The 27,957-nt window shown below is 43.7% G+C and overlaps 1 protein-coding gene across 1 annotated transcript; it reads left to right on the plus strand.

Moving 5' to 3' along the window:
* The first annotated feature begins 33 nt into the window (after positions 1 to 33).
* On the plus strand, positions 34 to 27,932 carry SLC38A1 (solute carrier family 38 member 1). Its single transcript, XM_074168739.1, has 15 exons — positions 34 to 152; positions 8,606 to 8,681; positions 9,257 to 9,372; positions 14,379 to 14,452; positions 16,100 to 16,192; positions 16,517 to 16,598; positions 17,743 to 17,825; positions 18,726 to 18,784; positions 18,921 to 19,046; positions 21,259 to 21,338; positions 22,497 to 22,597; positions 25,830 to 25,948; positions 26,473 to 26,614; positions 26,723 to 26,820; positions 27,831 to 27,932. The coding sequence occupies exons 1-15, from the start codon at positions 34 to 36 to the stop codon at positions 27,930 to 27,932; spliced, it is 1,470 nt and encodes a 489-aa protein (XP_074024840.1).
* Positions 27,933 to 27,957: the final 25 nt, after the last annotated feature.

The raw sequence follows: 27,957 nt of genomic DNA on the forward strand, positions 1-27,957 counted from the left end.
AAACACTTGGATACGTACAGTTCCTCACCCAGGATGCCTTTCAAAGCTGGATTAGAGCTGACTGAATTGCAGAATATGACTGTCCCTGAAGATGATAACATCAGCAATGATTCAAATGATTTCACAGAGGTGGAAAATGGCCAGATAAATAGGTGAGTATTTTTCCACTGACGCTGCCTGTGCTAAGAAACACACTGTTTAAAAACAGCATTCTAATTTTCAGTAAATGTCTTGAATTATTCATTACCAAGTCATGCTCCATTTGAAGATGTAATTTGAATTTCATATGTGACATCTGTTGGGCATAGGCTGCAACAGCAGATAAAGCAAACAGAGTGGCAATTTATTCATCGTTTTGAATCTTTCAAATTAGTCTAATAAAATGCACAAACATATAATGTAGCAAAAAGCCAACATTTTGAAATGTCTGCTTGCACACAGCGAAGAAGTAATGTTAATTAATACAATGAGACCATCGGCATCATTTGAGGCAAATCTCTTTGTTGACCTTTGATCTCTGATATGACAATTTTAACCTGCCTGGCCAGCTCCTTGCACCCAAGCCCTTGGGGATTTACAGCTAGCGGTGTTGGCAGCAAATGTAGCCTTGGTCCATGTTCCCAACTGGGCCAGTTAAACTGGGCAGTGGCTGTCACTCCCTGAAGCAAGGATGGTGAGGAGCCACGTATACCCAACCCATGTCAAGTTTAAAAAACATTGATGAAAATCATTACTTTTGCTTAAATTGGGTGGTAGACTCTTCCTGTAAGCCGTCCAGTCATTTCAAAGAGCAGCCTGTTCCACCTGAGAGGGGTTCTTCAGGCCTTCCTCCCAGCCTCCAACAGGTGCTGAGCCGCCGTGTTTACAGCAAAGACCTGCTGAAGGACCCTGTTTGGGTTCTGTGAGCTGTAAAACAAGAAGCTGTTTTGTGATCAAACTTCCTGTTCAAACATTGCAAAGGGAGGTGGAGCGCACCGGCCAGCCAGTGCCTGTGCAGGGATCCAGCCCTGCCCAGCACTGGTGCTGCTGGGAAGCCTCTGCTGGCACATCATCCTGCTGGGTTATGGCTGGGCTGCTGCTGCCTGTGTTTATGGTCTTTAAAAACCTCTTCTCTTGCCCTTTCTTCCTTTTGGCAGCAACTTCCCTGGCTCCCCGGAGAAACCCACTTTCTAGTGTAAAAACAAAATTAAAAGCTGTTTTTTCCCAAGTGAGGGTAGGGCCCTGTGGCTCTCGTGGCCCTGTGGGTGGACAGGGAGCTTGGTGGGAATGAGCACCCAACATTGGCCATACCATGCACGCAGGAAAACCAGCCGGCCATACCCCAGGACGGAACAGGGGACCTGGCTGGTGGCGTGGATGATGGCCCCCCAGCAGGAGGTGGCCAGCCTGGCCCCCCGCCACCCGCCCGGGGAAGTCCTGGGGCGGTCACCAGCTGTGCTGTGTAGCCCTGCAACCGCAGCGCAGCTGCACCGATGAAGATTAGAGCTGGTCAGGAATTTTCTGATGCAACTGCTTTGATGGAAAGTGCCAAAACGAAACGCAAACCACTTCTGTAAAAAAAAAAAAAAAAAAAAAAGGCAAAAACAAGAAAAAAACCACCTCCAACTTTGCCAAAACAAAACAGTTCCAGTATGAACCTGCTTGCTTTCCCGCTGGCTCACTTCATAAGGCAAGGAGCTCAGGGGCTGACAGTGGTAAATTCGCTCCCTGGAGCCTGCTGAGGATTTATATCCTTGAGAGGAGAAGGAGTGGCTGTACCAGGCGGGCTGCGCCTCCCCAGCGCTTTGGCTGGTGCCACCAGTAACCGTTACAGGGAAAAACCCTGTTAACGCTTCATCTTTCAGTGAATGTTTATGGAGGGGGGGGAAGGAGTTTGCCGTATGTGCCTGATCCTCGGCGGTCACAATGTGCTTTGTGGAGTTAGGGCGTAGTAAGCATGGCAAGGTCTGGGTCAGATCCAGACTGCCTGCGAAGGGAAGAAAAGTGAAGTGAGGAAAGAGCGTCAGAAACTCAGGGAGACAATTCCTGATTACTGTTCTGGCTCTCGGAGCAGATGAACGTATTCCACAATTTTTCATTCCCTTTTGAATAACATTTTTCATCGTTTGCTTGTAGGATGTAGTCCGTTATCCTTCTGCTGGGGTGCTTGCGGGATAGCTACTCACTCATGCATGCATCCCATGCATGAATATTTTGCCCTGTATATCGCGGTGTGTTCATGTTCCCCTCCCTCTCTAAACCAAGAATTTCAAGACAGCTTGCACTGACCATAGCTTCCAGTGCAGCAGCATATTGGCACTGGTGCAGCTCCATCAATGTCCCCTGGGGCTGGGCCTGGGCCTGGGCCAGTCATGGCCACTGCCCCGTCCAAGCGCCAATATGTGTGATGAGCGCACAGGCAGATCCTGTTCCCTACACCCCACCAAACGCATCCTGGAAGGATGTGGTTATTCCCTTTCTATGACTATTTTGGCAAATGCCCTGTCTCCATGGAATAAGAGGTTAACGGGAGAAATCCTGTTGCGCTGCCTGGCACATGGTGCGAGGCCTTGTGAAACTCCAAAGGCCATCAAAAATCAGTGGGACTTTTTCTGTTGATTTCACTTGAGCTTTAGATTAGATCTGTAATTTTCAACTAGCTTTTGTTGTTGTTGTCGTTTCAACCTGCTTGATTTTGCACTCTGTATTTAATTTTGAACATTTTTTTTCTCTCAGTGCAGAATTTTTCAAGCTCAGCATGGACCAAAATTTGTAAGGGTTTTTTGGGGAAGGTAGACCAGTGAGGAGCTGATTCCAGGTCTGGTTTTAAATCCTAAATATTTCTTGATCTTGGAAAAGAATTCTCTAGCTTTCTTTGGATTTCCAGCCTGTTCTTGGCCTAAATATTCATTTATATATGCAGTTGTATGTAGGGAGGACATGTTATTTGGAAGGGGCTGTATTTGGAGGGTTTTTTCTTTGTTGGCAGATATTGAATTTCTTCTGGGAATGTCAATTAAGAGACTTGCATCAAATCCAGACGTGGCTTTGGTGTCTTTTAACTATGTATCCTGGCTATAAAACTTTTTCATTTCTGCACGTAGTTGTAAAACAGTATTTTGATGCCACGTTCCTTATCTGTAACTACGATGATGCTCTCAGGAAACTGCTGGCTGAATGTCTGTCTTGTTTTACGGCTACTAGTGAGTTATCAGCACTGCTTGTTCAGTTAACAAGGTTGTTAGTAGGTATACCCAGATCTGGTCCAAGTTTCATAGTATAAGCCAGACCAAGGTTTTTTCTGCATTTCTTGTTCCTGCCTGCCCTGGAAATCTTTGCTGTTGCTCAAGCTAGAGCTCAGTTTAAGAAGCTGCCTAAGGACAAAGTTCTGACATCTTGGCAAAACTTGCTTTCCCTAACCAAAGTTTAAGGCATTGTCAAATACCACTTTAATTTAATTACATTTAAACGTATCTGAGATGGCTAAATGGTTTTTTTTGCTAACTCTGCTTAGCCAAAATGGTTAGCTCGGGGATACCACCTTAATCAAACATTTCTCCTTTAAGTCCTCTAATAAATTAAATTTGGAAACCATAGTTAAACATGGTCCCTTTAAAACCACTTTATCAATAAGACTGAGTTTCTACTTTGCACTAAATCAAACCAGGATAAGAATTAAATGCAGAAGTTCTTTCCAAGCCACCCATAAGGCTTCATGCATTGCAAGGATGAGCTGATTATTTTTTGGCAAGGATATTCTATTAACGTATCTGAAAAGTTTTGTATAAGCTGCTCATAGTCAGCTGTGATGTAGGAAGCACAACAGGAAGCAGAAACATAGAAGAGCAGGTTATGTCTTTTAATGATGAGTAAAGTGTTTGAAATTAAGACAGCAAACAGCGTAAATGGATTTCATGCTTGTCAGGGAGTCACAAGGCTTTGGTGGCACAGACGGTCTTACTGCGCGTCTCCACAGCACCTGCCACAGTGGCCTCTAGTCCTTGGGAGGGCTGGGAGAGGCTGGAGTAAACAGTCGTTTCACTTCATTCGTGTCATATTTATAAAGGTCAAATATACAACATTCTGTGACAATGAATAGCTCATTTTCTAAGCGAATCTATTAAGGAGAGCAGATGCATTTCACGGTTTAACTAGAAATTCCAGTATTCCAACATATGTTCCCTTTCATATGCTGTAGGGGGAAAAAACACTCTGAAATGAAAAAAATATTATAAAAAGCAAAATCTTGGGAAAACTTCTTTCTCTTGAATCCACTGGATTACCCTCCCTCTATGGTGGTTTTTTTTATTATCATTATTTTATTTTTAAATTTAATTTCAGTAATACATTCCATTTATAGAAAACTTGGTCTGTCATATGGTACATTTGTACCACCTACTGAGCGCGGTCCTGAGGCAACCTTCTCGTCTGGACTTGCAGGTTAAGTTGCCTGCAAGAGCAAATGCAGCGCAGCCTCCGGATGAGGGGGACCCCAGATTCCCCACCACTGCATCGCTGCTGAGCTTCCTGGGCAAGCCGTCCTGGGGCTGGCAGGCAGGTGCTGGGATGCACCCCAGAAAAAAGCTGGGCACAATGCTATATACCTTGTAGAAGGTGTGATTTGGGAGCCCAGTGGCCACATTCTCATATCTGACTTTGCCCTCCTGTACACATCACACAGTATAATTGTAGAAAAATGTGCGGTGTGATATGGTAAACATGGGGTGGATGAGGAGCCCAGCTTATAATAGGAGGGGAGGCTGCACAATAAGCCCAGTTCATTTTAATATAGGACTAACTCAAAAGAAAGCACTTTGGATCAATATATCAAATCAGACCAGTTTTCTTCAAGTCCCATCCAGAAGGAAATAATTTGTTTGTTGGCCACAGAAGATACCAGTTCTGCAGAAACTGTTTACTCTGTGAAAAGTATTCTAACGGAAAGTCCCACGGTTGCTTTATATTCAAGTAATATTACTCAAGTGTTGTCTCTGTCGTGTTTGTTCTTTAACAGTAATTTTCATTGAACTTTAATACCAGATGGTAATAATAATAGCATCTAGATATTTGTTATTTTTGTAATTATTAAGGGGGGACTGGCTGCAGAGGGATGAGGGGAAGTGGGCGAGCAGACTAGTTACTTCTATCATAACTCTGACAAAATCTAAAATGACACATGATCTCCATAAATGACAGAAGAAGGCAAAGTCCACAGATGTTCCCAGCAGCACTTACAAATCCAAAAGAGACAAAACTCTTCTCTGTGCTCCTGCCTGTACAAATTGCCTGCGGGGTGTTTTGAGAGAGAGCTGGAATGTCTTTTTCAAACCGTTCACACTCTGCTGCCTGCGTTCAAGAGATGGGCTTTAAACAGACATGAAAAAAAAAAAAAGCACATGCTCTGAATCAGGTTGAGATTTTATTCCATGAGGATGAAATACCTTCACGGTGAGCTTTGGAAAGTTAATTTTGGATCAGTCTATCTTAAAAGTGGTTGCTTTTCACTTCTTAAAACAGTGGGGGAGGTTCAGCCATCTACTCCAGCTGTGTTAGGGCTGGTAAACCTGGCACAGTGTCTGTATTTTGCGCCGAATTAGTTGCTGAAGTTAATAGCTTAAAAAATTTAGGAGAAGCCTATAGTTGGTTCTAATTGATATAAAGGAAGTCAAAGTAGACCAATGGGCGGGAGTCAGAGTTGCAACAAAACCATCAAAAATACTGCTGTCAAAAATACATTTTAAGGATAAACTCAAAATATGTTTGTAGTACGCAAAATGCTAAAGACAGAGGGCCCAGTGTGTCAGCTGGGGAAGCCAAGTCAGCAGCATTGCAACTGCATGATTCTGGCACAGACTTAGAAGCTGCGCTAGCATATATTGCTGGTAATTAGGCCACAACTGGGGCAGTAGGGAAGTTTGATAGAGATCTGTCTTTATGAGTTCATGGTTATGTTTCCAGCCCGAATACCACTGGATGTAGTCAAATGATGCACAGTCTTGAGTCACAGTTTGAACTGTACGTTCCCAGCCAGTAGACATTCCCAGCTTTGGGAAAGGACAAGCGGTGCTGCTCTTTGTCTGTTTAATTTAAGAAAAGCCACCTTAATTTAGCTACAGCAAAAAGGGTCTCTGACACTTGGTGACAGCCCCTGATGAGGTATGTAATACATATGGTGGCTGATGCATTAGCCGGTGCAGCCTAAGAAGCATCTGTGGATTAACGAAGATGCCAGGGACTTAATTGTGCATAAACCTTCAAAAGATGAAAAGCTGAAAGAATGTTTTATATAAACTAAAATGTTTGCTGAAGAGAGGATCTGGGAGAAAGTAAGAGCTCAACCAAATCAGAAGTGTCGTAAATCCCAAGGATACTGACACAGTCGCAGGAGACAAATCTTGTTCTGGTGACGGTAAGTTCCTAAATGCGGATATATCAAGGACACAGAACAAGTAAAGGGTGCAGAGAAAGAAAAGCTATTTATTCTATGCTTCCCTGCACAGAAGCATTTGATTTTGCAGTATGGTGATTTCAGGACTGGGTTTTGAAAGATACTTAAATGAAAATCCGGTAGCCCAGAACAGTGCACCAGCAGAGCACAGCACCCTGCTCAGGATGGTCAGGGTGGGCCGTGCTGGCTGTGTGCAGCATTTCCTCCTCTTAACCCCAACCATACTGACCCTATGGTGGCAATTTAGGGTTCCACAGGTTGTCACGGTGTCACCCGATACTGAGTGGACAGAAGGTTTTTTTAGGCATCCTTGGCAGAATGATGATGACACTAAATCATAGTTACAATTAAAGCTTTATTTTCTTAACAGGACATTATGATTAGTGTAGCACAGAATTTATTATTAGAATGGCACAGGATTTCTACAAGCAGAATCAATGTAGTACAATCTGTAAGTACCATAATAGAGAATTTATAATGCAACTTAATTTATGAGTTCTAATCACCAGGACCTTCTGCAGATTGGATCACATCTTAATACATGGTTTGCTGTATCAATATAACAATCATGATCATAAAATCATAGAATGGTTTGGATTGGAAAGGACCTTAAAGGTCATCTAGTTCCAACCCCCCTGCCATGGGCAGGGACACCTCCACTAGAGCAGGTTGCTCACAGCCCCATCCAGCCTGGTCTTGAACACTTCCAGGGATGGGGCATCCACAATTTCTCTGGGCAACCTCTTTCAGTGCCTCACCACCCTCACAGTAAAGAATTTTTTCCTAATCTCTAATCTAAATCTCCTCTCTTCCAGTTTAAAACCGTTACCCTTTGTCCTATCACTACACCCCCCGATAAAGTGCCCCTCCCTTTCCTGTAGACTCCCTTTCAGTACTGGAAGACTGCTATAAGGTCTCCCTGGAGCCTTCTCCAGGCTGAACAACCTTCTCAGCCTTTCTTCACAGGAGAGGTGCTCCAGCACTATGATGATTTTTGTGTCCCTCCTCTGGACCCACTCCAACAGGTCCATGTCTTTCCTATGCTGAGGACTTCAGAGCTGGGCGCAGTACTCCAGTTGGGGTCTCATGAGAGCAGACCAGAGGAGCATGATCACCTCCCTAGATCTGCTGGCCATGCTTCTTCTGATGCAACCCAGGATACGGTTGGCTTTCTGGGCTGTGAGCATACACTGCCAGCTCATGTTGAGCTTCTTATAAACAAACATCCCCTCGTCCTTCTCCTCAGGGCTGCTCTCAATCCATTCTCCGCCCAACCTGTATTTGTGCTTGAGATTGTCCTGAGCCACATCGGGTCTAGGCTATAAACTAGACTGTAATCTAGACTTGAAAATCACATAAAAGAATATGAGTCACTCCCCCAATCCTCCAAGGAAACAGAAGACAGTGGGGGTGTCCCTGGCCACTGAGGGGTCCCAGGTCTCATCGTCCAGCAGAAGTTCTGGTGCAAGTTCCCCACTTAGGACTTGTAACTGCTTGATTTTATGGACAGTGCTCTGGGTGCAGTTAGGCTTCTCTCTTCTGTGACGAGGTCATCACCACCTCCTGGTGGGCCGGATGCCTGGTGTCTTCAAGGCTGGCAAGGAAAGGAGTAATCGGGCTGGCACCCAGGAGTCTTGAGGCCGATAGGGAGGGGAAGAAGAAATCTGCTTGGTTTGTCTACTTGGTTCACAGGACCTTCAGGGCCTGATAATGAGGGAAAGAGAATGAATACATCACCTGCTCAGTCACAGAGAATGGCTGCTTGCCTTATACAGTGACGTTAGTTATGCTAACCACATGAGCAGGGGTCGGAGGCAAGGGGTACCAGTCCCACACGACTCCACAGGACACCTGGAGAAGTACCTTCTCTTAGTGTCTATGCAAACAAATTACTTTCCTGCCCACAGAACCAGTGCTTCTGCTTTACTAAATCCCCTAAAAGACCATTCTGTATATATGCATTTATTCTGATCTTGTGCTAGTGTTACCTTTATTGATGCCCGATGTATGCTGGTATCAGTGAAACATAATCTGGCTCATTAAATAGTTATGAGTTTGACCTCTTTTGTCATACAGTTTTTATATGTTGCATATTTTGTAATCACATGCTGCTCATAGAATTAATGTGTTTGCATTTTCTAAACACTTGCTGGAAATAAATCCTCTGACTTCTTTCAGCAAGTTTATTTCGGATCGAGAAAGCAGAAGAAGTCTCACAAACAGCCACCTGGAGAAGAAGAAATGCGACGAATATGTAAGTCTCTCTTGCTGTTCTTTTCCCTGTCAAAATGAACTATATGTTGTATGTATGAAGGGCCTTTAGACGTGGTCTTCAAAAGCGCTGGGCACACACAGTTATAACCAAAATTCAGGTTCCAGTAGGAACTGCCTTCGCTCAGCACTTTTAAAAACAAAACAAAACAAAAACCCCAAGCATTTTGGTCAAGTTGAAGCAAGGGAATCCCTTTGGCCCGTGTTAGGCAGGAAGTCCTGGTGGTTCCTTATGGCCTTACAATATATAAATCATGTGCCTAAGATGTTTCACAGGCATAGTGAAAGATGGGGTTTAAAATTGAAAGCGTAATATGAGTTGTGTATTGCTTATACCACTTAACGGCGGTTTACAAAATCTATAGGACAGCGATCAGAGTGTAGTTGTGACAGGGTTCAGCAACACTTCTTCCTCTTCCAAATCAATTTTTATCAATTTATTTCCATAGCGGTAATTACTTATATCTGGTATATCACAAAACATGGAGATGGAAGCATAGATATATTTCCTTGCTCAGTTCCAAGCTGTTGCTGACACGTCTGCCTTTACTTCTCCAGATCCCAGGAACTACTTCACTGGGGATGTCTGTCTTCAACCTCAGCAATGCAATTATGGGCAGTGGGATTTTGGGTCTCGCTTTTGCCTTGGCCAATACGGGAATTCTTCTTTTTCTGTAAGTATTCATGTGGTGAGTAGCTGATCTCTGTGCAGTTTCACTGCCTTTAAAGAATGTGTGCACTGCCAGTGAGTGGAGGAGTTTATAGCCCATCTGTAATCAAGTACAGCAATCGAGCCCAAAAGTGTTAGCTACAAGTTTCGGACATTGCTTTTTCAGTCAATTTGGGGGGGTGGGGAAAGCCGCTACTTGTAATGTTAGAGAAAATTAAGTCCATGTTATTTACTACTGACCTGAGCCTAGCCAGGGATTTTTCCTATGGTCCACAAGCTACACATACATCGAAAATATTCAGTAGTAATGGTTGCAGTGGGATAGTACCTAGTTCTTACTTGTGTCACAGGATCTCCAGAGCTTTCATCAAAGCAGGGTGCAATAACTACTTTTTTTTTTTTTTAACTAAGAAAAATAATATTTATATTCCTTTATATGTTACATATAATATTTTCATCTCACTCCCACAGTTTCTTCAGTTTCTTATGTGAGAGTCCTTGAGAGCCAACACAAATATAGCCAAGATTTTAGTATAAAAAAAGAGTTGAGGTAGAGTACTTAACTCCAGGGAAAGAAAGGCATTTTGTAAAGGAGAATTTTATAGTTTAAAAATGAAATGGTGCCAGTGAATGAGTAAGACACAGTGTTATTCTGTGCTATTCTGGATCGCAGTATGAGACGTTTCATTGTGAAAAGTGATTGTTAAGAAATCAGTTGGGAATTGTGTGCAGATTTCTGTGATAAATGTTCATTGAGGGAAGAAATACAATAATTTACAATCTCTGAGAACTGTTCAACACAGTTATTGAGTTTACAGATTACTCTAAAGAGGTGTCATTTCTTGAATGTCAAATCTAAAAAGCTAGAACTTTTGTTATTTCGTAGGTTTTGGGGAAATATATAATATGAGCCCTGTATATAGCAGAGTGGATGGCCAAAGTAGTACGTATTGCCATCTGCTCTGGAGTTTTGTGCCAGGATAGCTACATCCATGCTGCTAGCTTACAATTTGCTGTGGTTGGGTAAAATCTAGGAATAATCCAAGGAGTTAATCCATTTACAGTAAGAATGTACAAAGTCCCATAATTGTGTTGCCACTAAGCTAGGCTATAAAGTAGCTGGATTTTAATTAAGGTCTTTCTTATGCAGAGGGACTGAGTTTATTTTATTTTTGCTGCTTTTTTTTATCCAGTACCCTAGCCTGTATATGTTACTTCACCGGTGCTCTGACAAGCACACCTCGGAGGGTACAGACTGGTGGTTGCAAAAAGTGCTGTAACCAGAAAAAAAAAAGTTATGTCTTTTCAGCCTCGTTACCTTTTCTGTAATAATAGTGTCTCAGCCAAGAAACATCCTCGATTCCCCTTTACTGCTTTAGTTTTCTATCTCATCCTCTTCTCATTCTTTCAGCAGTTTTTCATGAGTTAAGTGAAATGTGAAATGTGTTTGCTGTAAAGGATGTAAAAAGGCAGTTTCTTTTAAGTGAAGTAGATCAGACCAGTGATGTGAACACCAGAGAAACTTCCAACACCATGTGATGGTGACTGGGCCAAGTAGTAAGTGTGTAGATCTGTACCACCACATTGTATGAAAAGCTACCAAACCTGAATGTAGAGATTTTATACAGTAAATAACAGCATTATTCTCTGCAGAATTAACTGTGTGTATTTAAAAGTGAATAATTGTTTTTGTTAGCTTTATAATGCCATTAGATCTGTTGGCCTGGAGATAGCCCAGCCCGCTGAGATCAAAGGTAAGGAAGCTAGCAGGACCTAACTGACCAGGCCAGCAGAGCTTTCCCCTTTGAAGCCTGGAGATACAGGATCCTAATGTGGTGTCTGTAGTTATGCATGAAAGTTGAAATGCTTTAAATGTTCTTTTACCATGCAATAATCTAGTTAAACCTAGTCCATTGGTGTTAGATTTTTTCTCACACTCTCATTCAGTGCATTTTTCCCATACGTGTATAGTTCTGCTGTTGCTATCACAGATAGATCTTAGAACAATTTCTGCTTTACAAGTGATTAAAGATAGAGTTCCAGCAACAGTTTCATTGCTTTTTGCGCATGAGGAAGCACTTACATGCACTGCTCCTGAGTAGCACAGTTCAGGAAAGTTTCTAGTATTCTATAGCATGCCATCCAATATCAGCATGCACCATCTCCGAAAAGTAGAAAGCAGAGGTGGAAAAATTAAAGGAGCATTTTCAGTGCTAACAAAGCAGACCCGGCCTGATTTCCCCTCTCAAAAGTTTTAGGCTCCTGCAGTGTGAAGTGTGCCCTGCCATGCAAACCTGGATTAGTTCAGATCCTACATTCTGGGCATAAGACATGCAAAATAAACATGGCGATGAGTATATACTCTCACATCCTATTTGCATAACTCTGGGCCATAGCACAGTGTCATGCTTCCGAGGAGGAACTCGGAGGAACTTAATCCCAGTATTGTTGATAGCTACAGCCTATTCCAAAGAAGAGCATCCTTTCCTGTATGCAAAAGCCTTGCTGCAGAAAGATGGCACAAAAGGCTTGGGAAGTTAGAGATGGGCCAGGACATCTAGGGATGGCAGGAGCACTTGTTGCTGCCTGTGGTTTCATCCTGGAGAGCCAGGACTGGAGTGAGGGATTGCGTTGCGGAGACATATGGTCTGGCCAAGTGCAAGGTGCCTTCAGCTTGCATTTAGCCCAGCACTGCATGTGATCTGAAAAACCCTGCTGAGGCACAGGGGCTTGTTAGATGAGGTATAGTATAAGACTACAACTGAAGTTTCACACTGCTTTCTGCAGCCGCTTCTGCTAGGGTTGGCTGGAAGCAGTCACAAGGCCACAGCATAACTCCTCCAGAGGTTTGGGGCAGGCTGGCAGACCAGCCCTCTGGGAGGCCTGACGCTGGCAAACCCTGTGTTCTGCCATGCTTCTCTGCGCCCAATACCTTATGAGGGTTCAGAGCTGCTGTGTGCAATAAGGCAGGCGACTTGCATGAGCCTCAGAGGTCTTCTGGCCCCAAAGCCCAGGACTCCATAGAGGGCTGGGGACAGCACATGGTGCAGCTGACCAGGTAATGCAGCAGCTGGGAGCAACCAGCACTGGCATCGCAGGAACAGCTTGTTCTTCCCAGTGCTGTATCAGTCCTAGGCCCTAAACTCTTTATTCTGGATTTGTTGGGTGGAGGTGCCTTTTGCGTGTGCTGGTTGCTGGTATAGCTGCCAGCACTTCTTTAAAAGCAGGCAAAATAAAAAGTAGGGGAGTGCTTTTGGGACTGCAGCACAAGCTCCCCTGCTTCTGTTTTGAATTTGTTCAGAGCGAGTGGCACGGACATTTTCATTCCTTTCCAAGGGGTGGTTCTGGCACGAATATCCCTGTCCATACCACAGTCCTAACACAAACAAGTTTTTCATACAGCACTAATGAAAATGCCAAGTGTCTCTGTAAGAAACCTATGGGGAGCTATGGACAACAGATCCAGATAAATACCTGGCTGCTTGGGAGTATTATTTTTACCGCTGCAAAGGCTCCATGAGCTCAGTGCCTGAAAAACGGGAGCTTTTAATATTAAAATAGACTTGATGCTGGCATGCGGAGCCGGAGCCGTTTGGGGCTGGGAGTGAGTCAGCCCAGCAGCCCAGCATCAGGAGCTGTGAGCACCATGCCTCCAGACAGACAGGGGCTTGGCGGCTCTGCAGGCAACACAGGCAGAAGGAAGGCTTAGCAAACCGGTAAAAAATGGAGCTGAGTGACCTCAGCCAGTACAATCTCCCTTCCCTTCCCCAGCTCCCCAAGGAGCAACACCCTTTGGGCTGCACAAAGAGTGTGTTGTTATTGTCAACCATCATTCTCTGTTGGCAAAAGAGCAGTTCCTCCTATCACCTCTTTATGTTTCTGCCTGCTTCTCTGGCCCCCAGAAACTTCTGGGTCATTATTTGGCAGTAAAGTATTTCTAGTCTAAAATAATAAAAAAGGGGAGGGAGGAGGCTTCTCATCCTGTTCTTTCTATGTATTCCTACAAAAAAAGACATGTTGCTGCCTATCTATGACAGCAGCTTGTTTTCTGTTAAATTTTAGGCTTGTTTTTCTCTGTGTCCTGAGGGTAGTTGTCATAATAAAGAGAGGAATTGCCAACAGATTGTCCGAGTGCTCTTCACACACATCATGAAAACATCATCAGGTCTTTGTGTGTCAGAGTGTTGGAGAGGAAGGCACACATGGTGCTTGGCTTAAAGACACTGAGCAATGAGCAAATGTGTTTTTATGCACTAAGCCCCCGGCGCTGACTAATTATCATTTGTGCCAGCAAGTTCCCTACACAAACAATTTGGTCATTACCTCCTGCAGTTCTTCTAAGGGAAGTCAAATTATGGATCACGACAGACCAGGAGTGACATCAGTGAGGGAACACCAGTCCCCACCTGGACAAAGCATAAGCCTTTGCTTTCCACATTTATTCCCAAGGGAAACCAGTCAGGCCTTAACTTCCCTCCTCTCCATGCTCCTTGGGCACCAGGGGGCACATAAAAAGCCCTTTGGGCACCTCTTTGGAAGCATATAAAACATGTCTGGGGAAAAGATGCTTCCATTTGGTATGGAAGTCTTTAAATAGAGGGCATTCCTTCACAATTTTTACTCTGCTTCCAGAAAAAAAGCTTGAGAGTGGGTGATGAGGAACATACCTGGCTCATCCCTGCCCTGATTAAATCTTAATTCCTACCTGAAAAGACATCTTTATTCTTGCTTCTTTCAGTATGGGGAGGTGTAACTCACTAACAGGCTGCACTCTGCAGCTCTGCTAAGTTTTACTTGGTTGAATCTGTCTGCGTGCAGGGCTTTCTACCTCCATAGTGGTGTGGTGGAACTGCAAAAAGCATGTGAATCACATGTATTTTTAGGGCTTTTTGCATTGTCAGAAGAGTATAAAAATTATCTTGGGAGTCAATGGGAATATGACCTAACATGAAATATTGCCATGTTAGAGCTCAGCTCTTACAGTAAGCTTTATTTTCCATTCTTTTGTAGGCTGCTCTTGGTTTCAGTGACACTGCTGTCTATTTATTCAATATATCTCCTGTTGGTGTGTTCAAAGGAAACAGGTAATTTAAAATGTTATTATACCATTTTAGTAGAATTGTAATGAGTAAGAGGTGAAAAGTGCTCAAATAAGGCCAGGTGCTTTGTGTAAGATGGAGTTTTTACCACTTTGCTGACACAATAGAAAGGCCTAACACATTTTGGGTCAGAAGCCCAGAATTAAGAATTTATGCCATGGCAATGGAGAACAGCATCTGACCATCACTATAAAGAGACAAACTTAGGACAAAGAGTGAATTCTGCTATCATGAATTGTCTCCAGTGAGCTAGAAAGAACAGCTCATATAGTTTCTTTGTGTTACAAAACCAATTGCAAATGAAATTTAATGAATCTTTGCCTATGGCAAAGCTTACCTGAAAATACAGTTTGTCCTTTATGGTTAGTGTGAAATTACTGATAGTCTTTTTGATGAAGTAGGAGGTCTTCTACAAGAAAATAAAAGGGAACAATTCCTCCACAGAGAGAAGTGTAACTGTAAGCAAAATATATTCTAAACACAGAAATTAGAAGTTACCCACAGTGTTAAATGTCACTGTGCTCTGAAGTCCAAGAGTCTCTTTCCTTGGATAACAAATCTCTGAAGCCAGATTTTTAAAATTATCTGTGCACAAGAACACTGTAATATTTTAATATGTAATTTGGACACACATGAGTTACTGTTATAGCATGTATAATGACGCTAAGTGCCTATTTAAATTAGGTATGTATGCCTAATTGTAGACACATTTGTGCCCTGTTAGTTCCACAAATCTAAGCCCTGGTTTCTATGCTGTTGATAAATTTAAACTCAAACTTATTGTTTATACAAGCTTCAAAGCAGAAATGTCAGCTATAAGGAAATATAGAGAAAACCAAACAATGGGATACATTTTAAAAATCATCTGTACAGTGTAACATCAGCAGTATTTCTCTTTCTGTTCTCATGTTTCTCGCCATCTTCACAATGTCCAGTCTTTTTCCCAGCCTAAATCACAGCCAAGGAAAAAAACATTTAACAGAAACACAAACTAATTAGTAGCGGAGTTTCTCAAGCTTGACAGATATTTAACAAGAAGTTTTAGTTCTAATTTACACTTTGCCCTGCTTTTCCCAAAAGCATTCCACAGTGAGAATTCACAAGTTAAGGCTTCGTCATTAGAACTTGTAAATCATCCTGTAAACCAGTGGCTGCCCTTATTTGGATTGTTTACAGTCAAAGCAAGGGAAACGGCAGAATCGCGGTACTGTGTCTGCTGTGGCCAGGCTGCCAGTGCTAACTTGTGGATCCCTCTGTACCAAGTTTTGTCTGGAGAGGAGGCTTCCTACGTCACTCGCATTGCGGGCGCAAACCTAACATGCCAGGATGGGGATACCAGAACTTAACGTGTCACTAGGGGTATAGACAGACTCATTAAAGCGGTGTAATAGCCTCATTAAGAGCTTCGGTTTCAAAAGTGACTGGTAGCCAACGATAACATTTATAGACGTCAAGAAAACATTCCTACACAAGTTTCAGCCCCAGTAATTACAAGAGAGCTCTCTATTTACTTGCAAAGGGCAGATATGGCTGCACAGATGGGTGGTTAGCTGAAAAAGAATCATAAATGTTTTGACGCAACAGCTCTCACTGGTGTATTTGTTACCTTTCTCCTTGGTTCTTTTCATCCAGGCTGCATGGTGTATGAAAAGCTGGGTGAGCAGGTCTTCGGTACCCCAGGGAAAATGATTGTCTTTGGATCTACATCGCTCCAGAACGTTGGAGGTAAAGGAGATGAGGGGTATTGAAAAACAAAACCCAGGAACATCTTAATAATGTTATGGCTACCAACCAGTCAGGTTCCTCCGTGTCTCAGTGACATCTTGGGATCTTCATGCTCCTTGATATAGCTGTGGCTAACACTTTGCATGCAGTCCTTTAAAAATGCAGCCCTTTAAAACTACAGAATGATCAGTAGTTTACAGTCAATTATAGTTTGGGGTCTTCCATCATCAGGCTCTGATGTGGGAAAAGGTTCGGGATGCTTCTCTGCACTTGTTCCACAAAATATCTTACCCATTTTCTAACTTGACTTCCTTCTTCCTCCAGCAATGTTGAGCTATCTCTTCATAGTCAAAAATGAGCTGCCTTCTGCCATAAAGTTTCTAATGGGAAAAGAAGAATCTTTTTCGTAAGTTGAATTAATTTTGGTGATTAGATTATGGAATTTAACATTGTGGAGATAAGTTTAAGCATATGTTTATAAAAGCTCTTAAGTATTGGATACTCTTTGGGTGTGCCAAAGTAGATTTTTATAGAAATATTTCAGGGGGCTAATAAAAACCAAGGCAACTTTGGGAAGGAAAAGAGGATGGATAAGAAATGAAAGGTTAAGTCATTAGTAGTTACTCTCCTTGCACACCAGATTTTCATGAAGAATTGTGATTTATACAAAACTCTTATCCTAGGATCCAGTCTTTTACAGCATTAGGCAACACTTGAAGATACTGGGAACAACACAAGTTTAAGATACTGGGTATTTCCCTGTGCTCTTAGCATCTTTTTGCTCCTGAAGCACTTTCCATAGTATGAAATTCTTCGATACTAGCATATGACAACAGCATAATAGTATACTTAGGTTTCTGCCACTTACCACTTGACTTTTACCAGCTTCTTTAACAAGGGGTGGTATTTCTTTATAGTGGTAAATATCCTTTGCACTAGGTTATACGGTGTGCTGTAGTGCACGAGAAAAAGGTAGAGGTCCCATTCCTCGGGCTTTCATACTAAATTGGACCAAGCAGTGGAAATAGGTCATACAGAACATCACTAATGCTGTCCCCTCTCCCCTTTCTTGCTTTCCAGCAGGATTCAAAGCACTTTGCTAGAAGGAGATACCACCTTAGGCTGGCTTGTGCATGCCAGCCTGCAGGAGCCTGGTTTGCCATTCCAGGCACATCGTGCCCGGGTGATTTAGCAAATTAATCATGGTAGCCCCCCACTGTGCTGTATGTGTGGCAGGGTGGCTTATATCAGGTTAGGGAGGGGGGTGTTCTGCCTCTCAGTCCCGTTCACTGATCTCAGCAGTAGGGTGGTAGTTTGTCTAGTGACTATGAAAAGCTGCTGTTTCTGAGTCTCAGCAGTGCCATGGTTTAAGGGCTTGATACTTAATGAGTCTACAGAGTTTAGATGTGGCACCATCCCTCCTTTTGTGGGAGCTTGTAAGGAGACCAAAGATAGTTCTGTAACTGCAGCAAAGAGAATAGCTGAGTGTGAGAAAAAACAGAGAGGGTTTAAGGTGTGCTTATGGTGATTTTTTTTAATGTTTTATACAGGGCATGGTACGTGGATGGGCGGATTCTTGTTGTCACAGTGACGTTTGCTATAATCCTCCCTTTATGCCTCCTTAAGAACTTAGGTAAGATGCAAACACCATTGTGGGAATAAAATAAACGAGCCCAGACATCGTGCCACTGACAGCCGCACTGGCACCTCAATTATAAAAGAAAAAAAAAAAAAAAAAAGTGCTGATATTGTAATCTAAACAGCCTCCCTGGTCCAGGAATAAGCTGTGTTTTGAGCATTGTGGAACAAGTAGGCCTAAACTGTCAGAGTGGTTGAACTCAGTATAAACCAGCTTCATCTATACAATTGTGAAACTGATTTGAAAAATTATAGTTAAGAGGGTCCTCATTTCATAAAGCAATTCTATTTTATGTGTAGCATCCAAAAATAAGTTCACAAGTTGTGAGATTATGAGAAATAACATTTTTCTATCAGCATCAAAATTTTTAGTTGTGATGTTAATTGGAGGTGTTGGACTTTGCAGTAAGATATGTATAGAGAATTGCATTTCCAAATGCAATTGGAGTTTGAGTCCACAGAGATGCCAGTAGGTACAAAATGTGTTTTTTAAAACCATGTCACAAGATTTGGCACTGTTGGGATCTTCCTTTTGAGAAAATAACCCATACTCAGCTGACGTGGCTCATATCAGGGAATCTGGGTCACATTCTGATTGTGATTGCACATTTTCAGGTTTGTTTCAATTATCACAACCCCTTTCAAAAGTAAAATTAGTTAAACTGCTGTAAAGTCAAACCAGTCAGAGCAAAGCTCAGGTCTGTCTGAAAGCTGGGAGGCATGCGACGTGGGAGACTCCCACACCAACAGGATGTGCTTTTGTCCTGCCTGGAAGCTCACGACATATATTAAATGTATAATACATTTAAGCTTTTCTTGGAGCAACAAAAAGTGAAAAACCAAGATATGGCTAATAAAATAATTTTGTATGAGATTTCCTTTTAATTTGTTTCAGGGTATCTCGGCTATACCAGTGGATTTTCATTAAGCTGCATGGTATTTTTCCTGATAGTGGTAAGTTCAGCTTGCTTTCTTTGTTGGATGAGAGTTACTTGATAGGATATTCCCCTATTTCTCTGATGTTTTAATTTTAATTTGCTGGTTTTTAAAATTGTTGTTAGCAATTAGCTGTCTTCCACTCTCATTCTAGGTTATTTACAAGAAGTTTCAAATTCCCTGTGGCGGATCGGAGCTAAATGCAACATCACCTATCCTATCAAATAGCTCAGCACATGAACATATGTGTAAGCCAAAGTATGTTATCTTTAATTCCAAGGTATGTTTCTTTTTATAATACTTATTTTCAATTCACATAATTTATGCACCTACACCCTGTGTTCTTAATCTGGTCAGCACCATGTAGGGCCCAATTTTCCATGCCTCCACTTGTGCTCCAGTGGTGAACGCGCAATGAGTCTCCTTGCCCAGTCCTACGGAGATGTTGTGTTGAAAGTACCTCCTTGCGCTCTTGTTCTGCTCCAGTAGTAGGACGTGCCAAGGCTGTGAGCCCAAGCTCCCACCGGACAACTAACACCTTCTTTGGGAGAGTTTTCCTTTCCACTGTTTCTTACTGTCCCCTTCTGCAACTCCGCCTTGAGGCTGTAGTTCAGCAGAGGCTGAGTAAGCCATTCCTGCATCCAAAGCCCAGAAGTAATCCCTCTGTCCTTCTGCACACAAACCGCTTCTTTGTGACAGGGTACATGTTTCTGTAGCCATATGGTGAACTGGATTGCAAAAAGGATACAGTTGAAAGCTAATCCAGCAAAAATTTGATTGCCTTTCAGCTGGATGCTTTCCTCCATCGCCGCACAGCTGCAGGAAAAGTTGTGCCAAGAGAATGTGAAAAAGCAACTGGCTGTAGCTGTGGGAGCAGGAGGATCGCTCCTGTCAGCTGTGCTGGGCCACAGTGCTCCTTATATAGCACCTTGCCCAGCAGGGCAGGGTCCTCAGGGTGTTGCAGTTACATCCATAGGGAATGCACATGTATAGCATATGCATGCAAAAATTATTTTTTTTTTTAAATTCATCCTATCAGCTTCAGTTGAAGAAGCCAAACTGAGCACTTTTCTTTAGTTGGGGGCATCCATCAGCCTAGGTCTGGTGGGACGAACCAAGAATTAGTTAACTTAGTGTGCAACAGCAGCTTAGGTGCAGGCATGTTATAGCTAGCGTTGAAGGGCAGTCGTCTTCTCCTAGAGTGTGTGTCAGCATTTGCCTCAGAGTCGATAGAGGCACATGGAAAGGATCAATCCAGCTGAATTGGGCACACTGGAGCTGAACACTAGAGATTTGACCCGGAGGCCAACAGCTTGCCAATTGATTTAGCAACTTTGGTGTGTGAGAGAAGAGACAGTTCACAGAATTAGAGGACAGCTGAGGTTGGCAGGGGCCTCTGGAGGTCATCTGGTCCAACCCCCCTGCTCAAGCAGGACCACCTAGAGCTGCTTGCCTGGCACCTTTCCCAGGGATATCTCCACGGGTGGAGACTCCACCACAGTAGCAAGCTGTGAATAAGGGAGAGGAGGCAGCACAGGCCTGGGTGAGGAGGGACCGCTGGAGAGCACCAGTGTATTTACTGAATCTGCCGGGTCTGGGTCATATCCCAGGCTTCTGTGGGAAGGAGATGCCTGTGGCCAGTGCCAGCAGATCTCAGAGGGCCGGGGAGAGCTGCCTGTGGGGATGGACTCATTTTGTCCCCGCAGGAGGACCTGTTTTTCATGTGATCTATGTTCATACCCGTTCTCTGGGGAGAATGGGAGTGCTTGGGCACTGAGATCATTTGTGAAGTCTGGCTGTACACTTAGGACTGAAACCCACTGAGGTTTTTGGTGGAGAAGGGGGTGAGGTCCCCCCTGGAGGCCTCTTGTGCTTCCTGGTGACGTAACGGTCTCTCTCTTTCCCCAAGGAAAAGCATGCTCCCTCCACAGCCCTCCTAGCCCTTTTGTGGGCCTGGGAAATGAAGGGACTCAGTCTGGTACCTTGAAATATCCATTTATTTGTAAGTTCTGCATTCCTCTTCTCTTTTCTTACAGTCTGGATGTGGGCTTCCTCTCCAGGACTTCAGCCTTAGCACCACGGGTGCGCACCCCTCTCCATGCCAAGGCAGGGTAGCGTAGCGGTGACCCACCATACGTCCCTTTTACGTGTGACAGTGTGCTAGTAATGGTGACAGTAGCTGGGCAGGGAAACCTATCCCAGGGAGAAAAACCAGCAGCCATGTGGCATCCAGCACTGGGCTCTGCAAGCAGAGTCAGGACCGTGCTCACGTGGCCAACGCAAAGACTTTGTCCTCCCATTGAAAGAGCGCTGCTCTCCATATTTCATTAAATACATGCTAACTGACAGGTCTTCTACCTTCTCTGAAGGCTCTCAACATTTGGTTGAAGAGTCCAGAGAGTTGGGAGCTGAGGTAGTTGAACACGGATCATTTCTTCACGCCACTGGAGGAAATACTTCTTAACTTCTTTTCTGAAATTCTCTCTGAACAGACCGTGTATGCTTTGCCCACCATTGCTTTTGCATTTGTGTGCCACCCATCAGTCCTCCCGATCTACAGCGAACTTAAAGAGTAAGTTTTTCTCTTTTATTTTTTCCACTTAATTGTTTTGAACTGCTTTGCATGGAAAATATTAGCGCAGAGGTGCTCTGAGTCATTCGTGCCATTCGGAGGAGATGTGCTTTAATAACACCCAACAAGCTAACGAGCATGGCTGTCAGCTAGGAAATCTGGCCTCCCGGGCGTGCAGCTGGGGCGGGGGTGAGGGAGGTTGAGGATAATGCAATACTTTGGGAGTTTTCTCTGGAAGTACACGGCAGCCTGGGGAGAGCCAAGTTGTGCCGGTCGTTATTTGGCATAGGAGAGAGGCGTGTGTTCAGCTAACAACGTTTGTTTCAGTGCAACTAAAAATCTGTTTCAGTACCAGGAAAAAAAACCCGTTATTTTCAGGCTCACTTGTATTAAGAGACCTTTCCCAGTACGGCTGTCTCGCTGACACCTCTGGCTGGGCAGGGCTGTGGGGAGCTGGAGACCAGCCCTGCTGCGACATCACTGGCAGCTCCAGGGCTCCTGGCCAGGGGGGGAGCCCGAGGGGAGAAGTCAGGGTCAGCCAGACCCATGGGTGCCCTCAGGTCCCAGTCACTTGCTGGATGCTTTGAGTTCCAAGGGAGTCCAGCAGGTTCACAGGTGCCTATTTAGGACATCCCTGTGTGGGTTTAGAAGTCTAACTTTAGGTACCAGAGTGGGAATATTTCAGAATAAATATCTAAAAATGAAATGTTTACACTTAACCTATTTTACAGGTTTACAGTGGTCTGCATACATTCATTATTTTCTACCCATGGGGACACAAATGTTTCTCTACAGACTTTCAGAACCTGTTTTTTTCCTGTGTATAATTTCACTCTTTCTCTATTTTGGCCTTTTAATTTAATTACTGAAATGTTTAAGGGCCATCCTTCTCCACTTGGCTTCATTCTGTTGAGGTGGGTATGGCCAGGGAGCAGAGCCACAGGGCGGACCACCATTTCTTGACTTAACCCCCAAGTAGGGTCTGTTTCCTCAGTCCTTCTTGTGCAACTGTCAATGAATTCCTGTTTTAAATGAAAATGCATTCATGAGTCTCCCCAGAATTACAATGTTTATGCAAAGACTTAATACATTTTTAAACAGCTATTGAAAAATCCATCCTAACCCTTTTTATGTGTTCTTTTTTTCTTATTTCTCCAGCCGTTCACAGAAAAAAATGCAGTTGGTTTCAAATATCTCATTTTTTGCCATGTTTGTGATGTACTTTATGACTGCCATATTTGGCTATTTGACTTTCTACGGTAAGTATGCAGTTCTTTACTGATCAAAGTAGAAAGGGAATACATATGAAATCAATAGCATATCCCAGTTGGAAAGAAAAGTCCCGTCCACTTATATTAAAATGCTTTTTCAAATAATTTTCCGTTAAGTTTTCATATTGAAGATACAAATCCTTTCTTCCTTTTCCCCAAGGACGAAAAGCACAAGTGAAAGCAGTATTTGCAAAAAGCATATTCAAAATATGAGGGAGACAGTTGTTTAACAAAATTGGGGATTAGCTGGGCTCCACTAAGATTTTCATTCCGAGGTCCCCAGCTGAATCTTGTGTATATTGGTAATGACTGAAGCATGCATATCTGCATAAAATGAGCCAGATCTGAGAGCAGGTCCTAGGAAACGTGTATTAAATCAGCCATCACAGCTTTTTCATTTTCTTATTGACACTTTCATCATAGAGGTGAAGGACCAAACGTTTTCCCTGTGTCCCTAGAGCTGACCCCTTCAGGTCTTGGTTAAATAAACTGGCAGTGAAGGTGGGAAAGCTTTGAGTGTTGTCCCAGCTCAGCCGCCAAAGGATGGCTATTTCAGTGTTTGAGACTTGCACCCTGTCTCTTTTCATGCACATCAATTCACTTAAAGAAACAAACAAATTATGTTGCATCACTAAGGGATACAACATGTATGCCCTAAAGGCACAATTATTAAGTAAAATAGGATAAAATATGAATGCTGCCCAGGAAGCTACTCCCATGTTCCAGACTAATGGGAATGTTGCAAAGTAGTGTCTTTTTCCATGGACCATTAAGGGGTTACAAGACAGATGACAAAACTGGTGTTTGCCTTTTACCTCAGAGTCACCAAAAGGTCATCAGTCTTCTCCATCTTATTCCAAGTGACCTTTTTGTTACAATCTCCTCATTCATGATACCGTTCCTTGTGAGCCACGTATTGCAAGAGAAAGAAAATAAGTAAATATGAAATCTGGCTTTTTTTTCCCCAAAGGTGTATCTATCTCATATTTGTTTTCTCAGGCTCTCATTCTGATTATGAGGCCTTAAGACTGCATGTGGTGAAGTAACTTGAGGTCATCTGTTCTAATTTTCCCTATAAAACCGCAACTACGCTGCAAGTGACAACAGCAACAGCCACTCTCATCCAACTGCTCCCGTCTAACGCATTTTCGTAGAAATGCATCAAATTAGCAGCCCCAGGGAGCAAATGGGCGTAAATCAGCACGGACCCCTTCGCTTTGGCAGGGAGGAGATTCTGATGTGATTGCCCCAGGGATCTGAGGAGGCAGATCCGTGGCGCTCCTCTCTGGGAATCTCCCACGCCCCTCAAGGACGAGGGTCTGGAGTCCATGGAGGAGGTAGGGGCTGCGTCCTTCTGGCCCTCCCGAGGGGGAACGGCGGAGGAATCCCTGGGGTGTCTCGTGTGCCTCTCCCCACGTCAGGCATCCCTGGTCCCCAACACTGAGAGCCCACAGGTGGAAGCTGTGTGGCTCCACTGGGGCTTCTCCAAGGGTCAGCGCCATGACAGGCAGCAAAAAAGATACTGAGGGAATATATAATTCCTCCACTTTGATCCTTCATCCCCTCGCGACTGACAAGACCTTATCTGTCATATGTTCACTTACAATTTTCTAACCCTCTTCTGTACCCTTACCTGGGTAAGAACAGTATTTTTATTATGGCCATTTCTCCTTTACACCAATAGTACTTGTCTGTTTGCTGTGTTCTCGAAAGTGTTGCAGTGATGACTATATTTACATTGCAGAATTACAGAAAAGAGGTGTTTTTCTTCCCCTAAAAGGTCACACTGTGGTTGGGCTCTGTGGTGTATCTAGCTGAAAGGAAAACAGACCTTCAACTGTAAGCCTTGCCCTTCACTTCCTACCTGGCTGCAGTCCGTGAGCGGTACAGAAGTTGCAGTCTGTGCTTGCAGGAGCAGAGTAAGCTCTGTGTCGCAGAAGCTGTGCATGTGCCCGGCTTGAAAACCCCACTCCTAATCTGCAGGGAGGTGGGAGAGCGTTTTCTTTCTCCTGGTGGGGATTCAAGTACTGCATAGGTGGCATTGGCCCATGGTCTCTCCCCAGAAGGGCGTCCCTGGGGGGGAGCGCAGGCATTTCGCTGCAGGACAGATGTCTCTGCCTCCAGGATTACAGGAGGTTTTACCAAGCGCCAAAGATTTTAAACTAGGCATGGCTGCTGAGTTCCCTTTAAGGACTTTGGTTTAAGAGCTGTTACCTTTTACCACCAGCTTTCTAAGATTAGCAGGCAGAAACATGAGCCTAAACAGGGGTAGTGAGAATGTTTTGTGGTGCCCTTAACAGCCACCCCATTAGGGTATTGCTCCTAGATATTTAAAAGCTACAAAGAAAACACACAGGTCCCTCAGCAGCTTGGTTTTCCTGTTGGTTAGCACAGGCAGACCCACTCTGCACTATTTAGCACAGCTTCCAGGAAACGTTTTCGCAGGAGGTCTTATTAAAACACCGCCGGCGCCTCCCCGTTAAGTGCCACCCCCCACACCCCCTATCCCCTTCTCCCATGATTTGTCTTGGCTGCTGGGGCCACCGGCTGGTATGGGGCCGAGCTGCAGGCACTGCTGGGTGGGTGGCAGGTTCAAGAGAAAAAAGAAAAAACCACCAGGGCAGCCCTGGGAGGAGCTGCCGAGGGATTTGAGTGCAAATGTCAGAGCGTCCTGCTGAGCGTTGACCCGAGATAGGCTTTGTTCTTGGTTGAGAACAGGGGCACTGCTTTTCGCTGGAAGTTTATTTGCTGTTTAGACTAATTTAGCTCAAAACTTTGTAGTTTATATTAAGTTCAGCCCTTGCAGTGCATGTGGTTATTTTTGTATCATTTGACACTTTAAAAAAAAAAAAAAAAGCCCATGGAACCAATTAGAAATAGCTTATTTCACTTTACTTATTTTTTTATATATGTATATGTAAGCAAGCTTTTGTGTACGTCTCACTGTTGTCTTTCCTACAGTGAAAATTACCTTAGACTTAGGCATGTGCTGTCTTGAATTAGGATGCATTCCTAAATCAGGCCTCCAAAGGATTAATCTGTAATAATGGGATCATTAGAATTTGGTTCAAAGTGCTGTTTTAACTCAAGAATGTTTCATTCCATACTCTTTTGTTTGCAGATAAATCACTTGTTGTTCAAGAAGGCTGTTGTTAAGCAATGATTTTTGTGAATGGATTGCCTGTTTGCCAGAACACTTATCTTACTGTCTTTTCCATAGACAATGTGCAGTCAGATCTGCTTCACAAGTACCAGAGCAAAGATGACATCCTCATCCTGACCGTGCGCTTGGCTGTGATTGTTGCGGTGATACTCACGGTGCCAGTGCTGTTTTTCACTGTAAGTAAAAAGCTCCACACGGTTTGGAAGCCGGTAATGGCTGTACACAGCACGTTTCTTCAAACCACAGTCCAGCTGTTGCCGTGGCAGTGACGTTGTGGCTACAAAAAGATCTTGAGTTTGGGTCAGTCTTTTCCCACACCAGAGACTCCCACTAACTTCTGGAGAAGTTGTTCAATGCAGAAAATAATCTGTTAAACTCTGTTATAATCTTAAATCTGTTTTAAATTGAATCACACGGGCCCTTTCTTATTTCACATGACTTCACTGGAGCAGGCTCAGAGTTTTAGGTGCAAAAGGACCCCCAAAGGCATGTCAGAAAGGGAGGAATATCCTTCTGCAGATGCATGTATACCTACAGTTTTGAAATAACAAATTAATTTTAAGAATTATTTCAAAGGGCATGATATCAGGGACCCCACATGCAGCACTTGCTGTTGCATGAAGAACTAGTTAAAATAAATATGGGAAGCTTTGAATTGGCTTATAAACTGTTCCTGACAGAAAACTCTCTCTTTCTACAGGTGCGTTCATCATTATTTGAACTGGCTAGGAAAACAAAATTTGACCTATGTCGTCACGTTTTGGTTACTTTTGTTCTTTTGGTTATCATCAACCTGCTAGTCATTTTTATCCCAACCATGAAGGATATTTTCGGAGTTGTAGGTACAGTATCCTGGTTTTGTACTACTAATAAAAGACTGTTGCTAATCAGCAACACAATAATTAGCTGTTGCTGACAACTAACAAAACTCATTTATTTTAATTTTGCAGGGGTGACTTCTGCCAATATGCTGATTTTCATTCTTCCTTCATCGTTGTATTTAAAAATTACACAGCAGGATGGATCAAAGCTGACTCAGAGGATTTGGGTATGCATTCCTTTCCCGTCAATGCAACGCTTTTCATCTTGTCATTCCTTATCACGTGCCAGATGCAAAGCGTACCTAATCTGAACATGTGTGGGAGCTTCTTTATGTAACTTTCCATCTTTGCTTCACTCAGCTGGCAGTTCTGCTTGCCTTTCTTCTTTGCTTCCCTGGGGGTCTCCCGGTGGAGAGGCCATACCACGCAGGGCACCTTGTGTTCTGGGGAGCCCTTCTCTGCAGGGCGAGGGGCTTTTCCTGTGGCTGGCGGGTGGCAGCTCTGCAGCAGCCGTAGCTGTCAGCAGGGTGCGGGTGCCCCTCCAGCCCCCTTCAGCAGCCCTTTCAGCACAGCAGTATTGCTCTGTTTCAGTGTGTCGATCCAGAAAGCATGCAACTCCTTATGTAGTATTCCTCATGGTTTTAATGGACCCCAGTCAGACTTAGGGTGCTTCCACCAGATGGGAACAGGCCTTGGAAAGATTTCCTATGAGCCCCAGAAAGAGGTGCGGCTGAAAAGGTGCAACACACCTGTGTATTCCCAGTCTAACGGGGCATGCACTGGAAGTTCCGAAAGGTCAGACCTTCCTGCTCTGAGCAGACAGGCAGGAAACCCTTGTTGCACTTGTGGCTCCATCCACAGACCCCAAGACGAAAGGGCCGAACTTCCAATGGACACGTATCCAATGGGAAGAGTATGCCTATTTCTGTGAGGCTTTGAAAAGAGCAGAGCCGATTGGTCCTAAAAACAGACTCAGTTGATCCTCTTTAGGGATGATCAGTGTTTAAGAAGTGAATTGAAAGGAGAAAAAAATTGGGTTTGGTGTTCAGCAAGTAATTATTAATGACACTAATCTGTCTAATTATCTATGGGTCTTGTCTTTACCAGAAGTGCTATCCCATTTTAGCTGATAACTTTGATACATCACCTTGTAAATCTCCTTAAGAGGAGAAGTTAACATACTTGAATTAATTGCCTTTTCTTTTTATTCATTAACTATCTCTTCTTTTTGTTCCAGGCTTCTCTTTTCTTGGCGCTGGGGATAATGTTTTCCCTAGTGAGCATTCCCTTGGTCATCTATGACTGGGTACAATCAGGAGGCAGTGCTGAAGGCCACTGAAGGTCACCTCCTTCTGAAAAGAAGA

Source organism: Numenius arquata, chromosome 2 (genome assembly GCF_964106895.1).
Source record: "Numenius arquata chromosome 2, bNumArq3.hap1.1, whole genome shotgun sequence".
Classification (NCBI taxonomy): Eukaryota; Metazoa; Chordata; class Aves; order Charadriiformes; family Scolopacidae; genus Numenius; species Numenius arquata.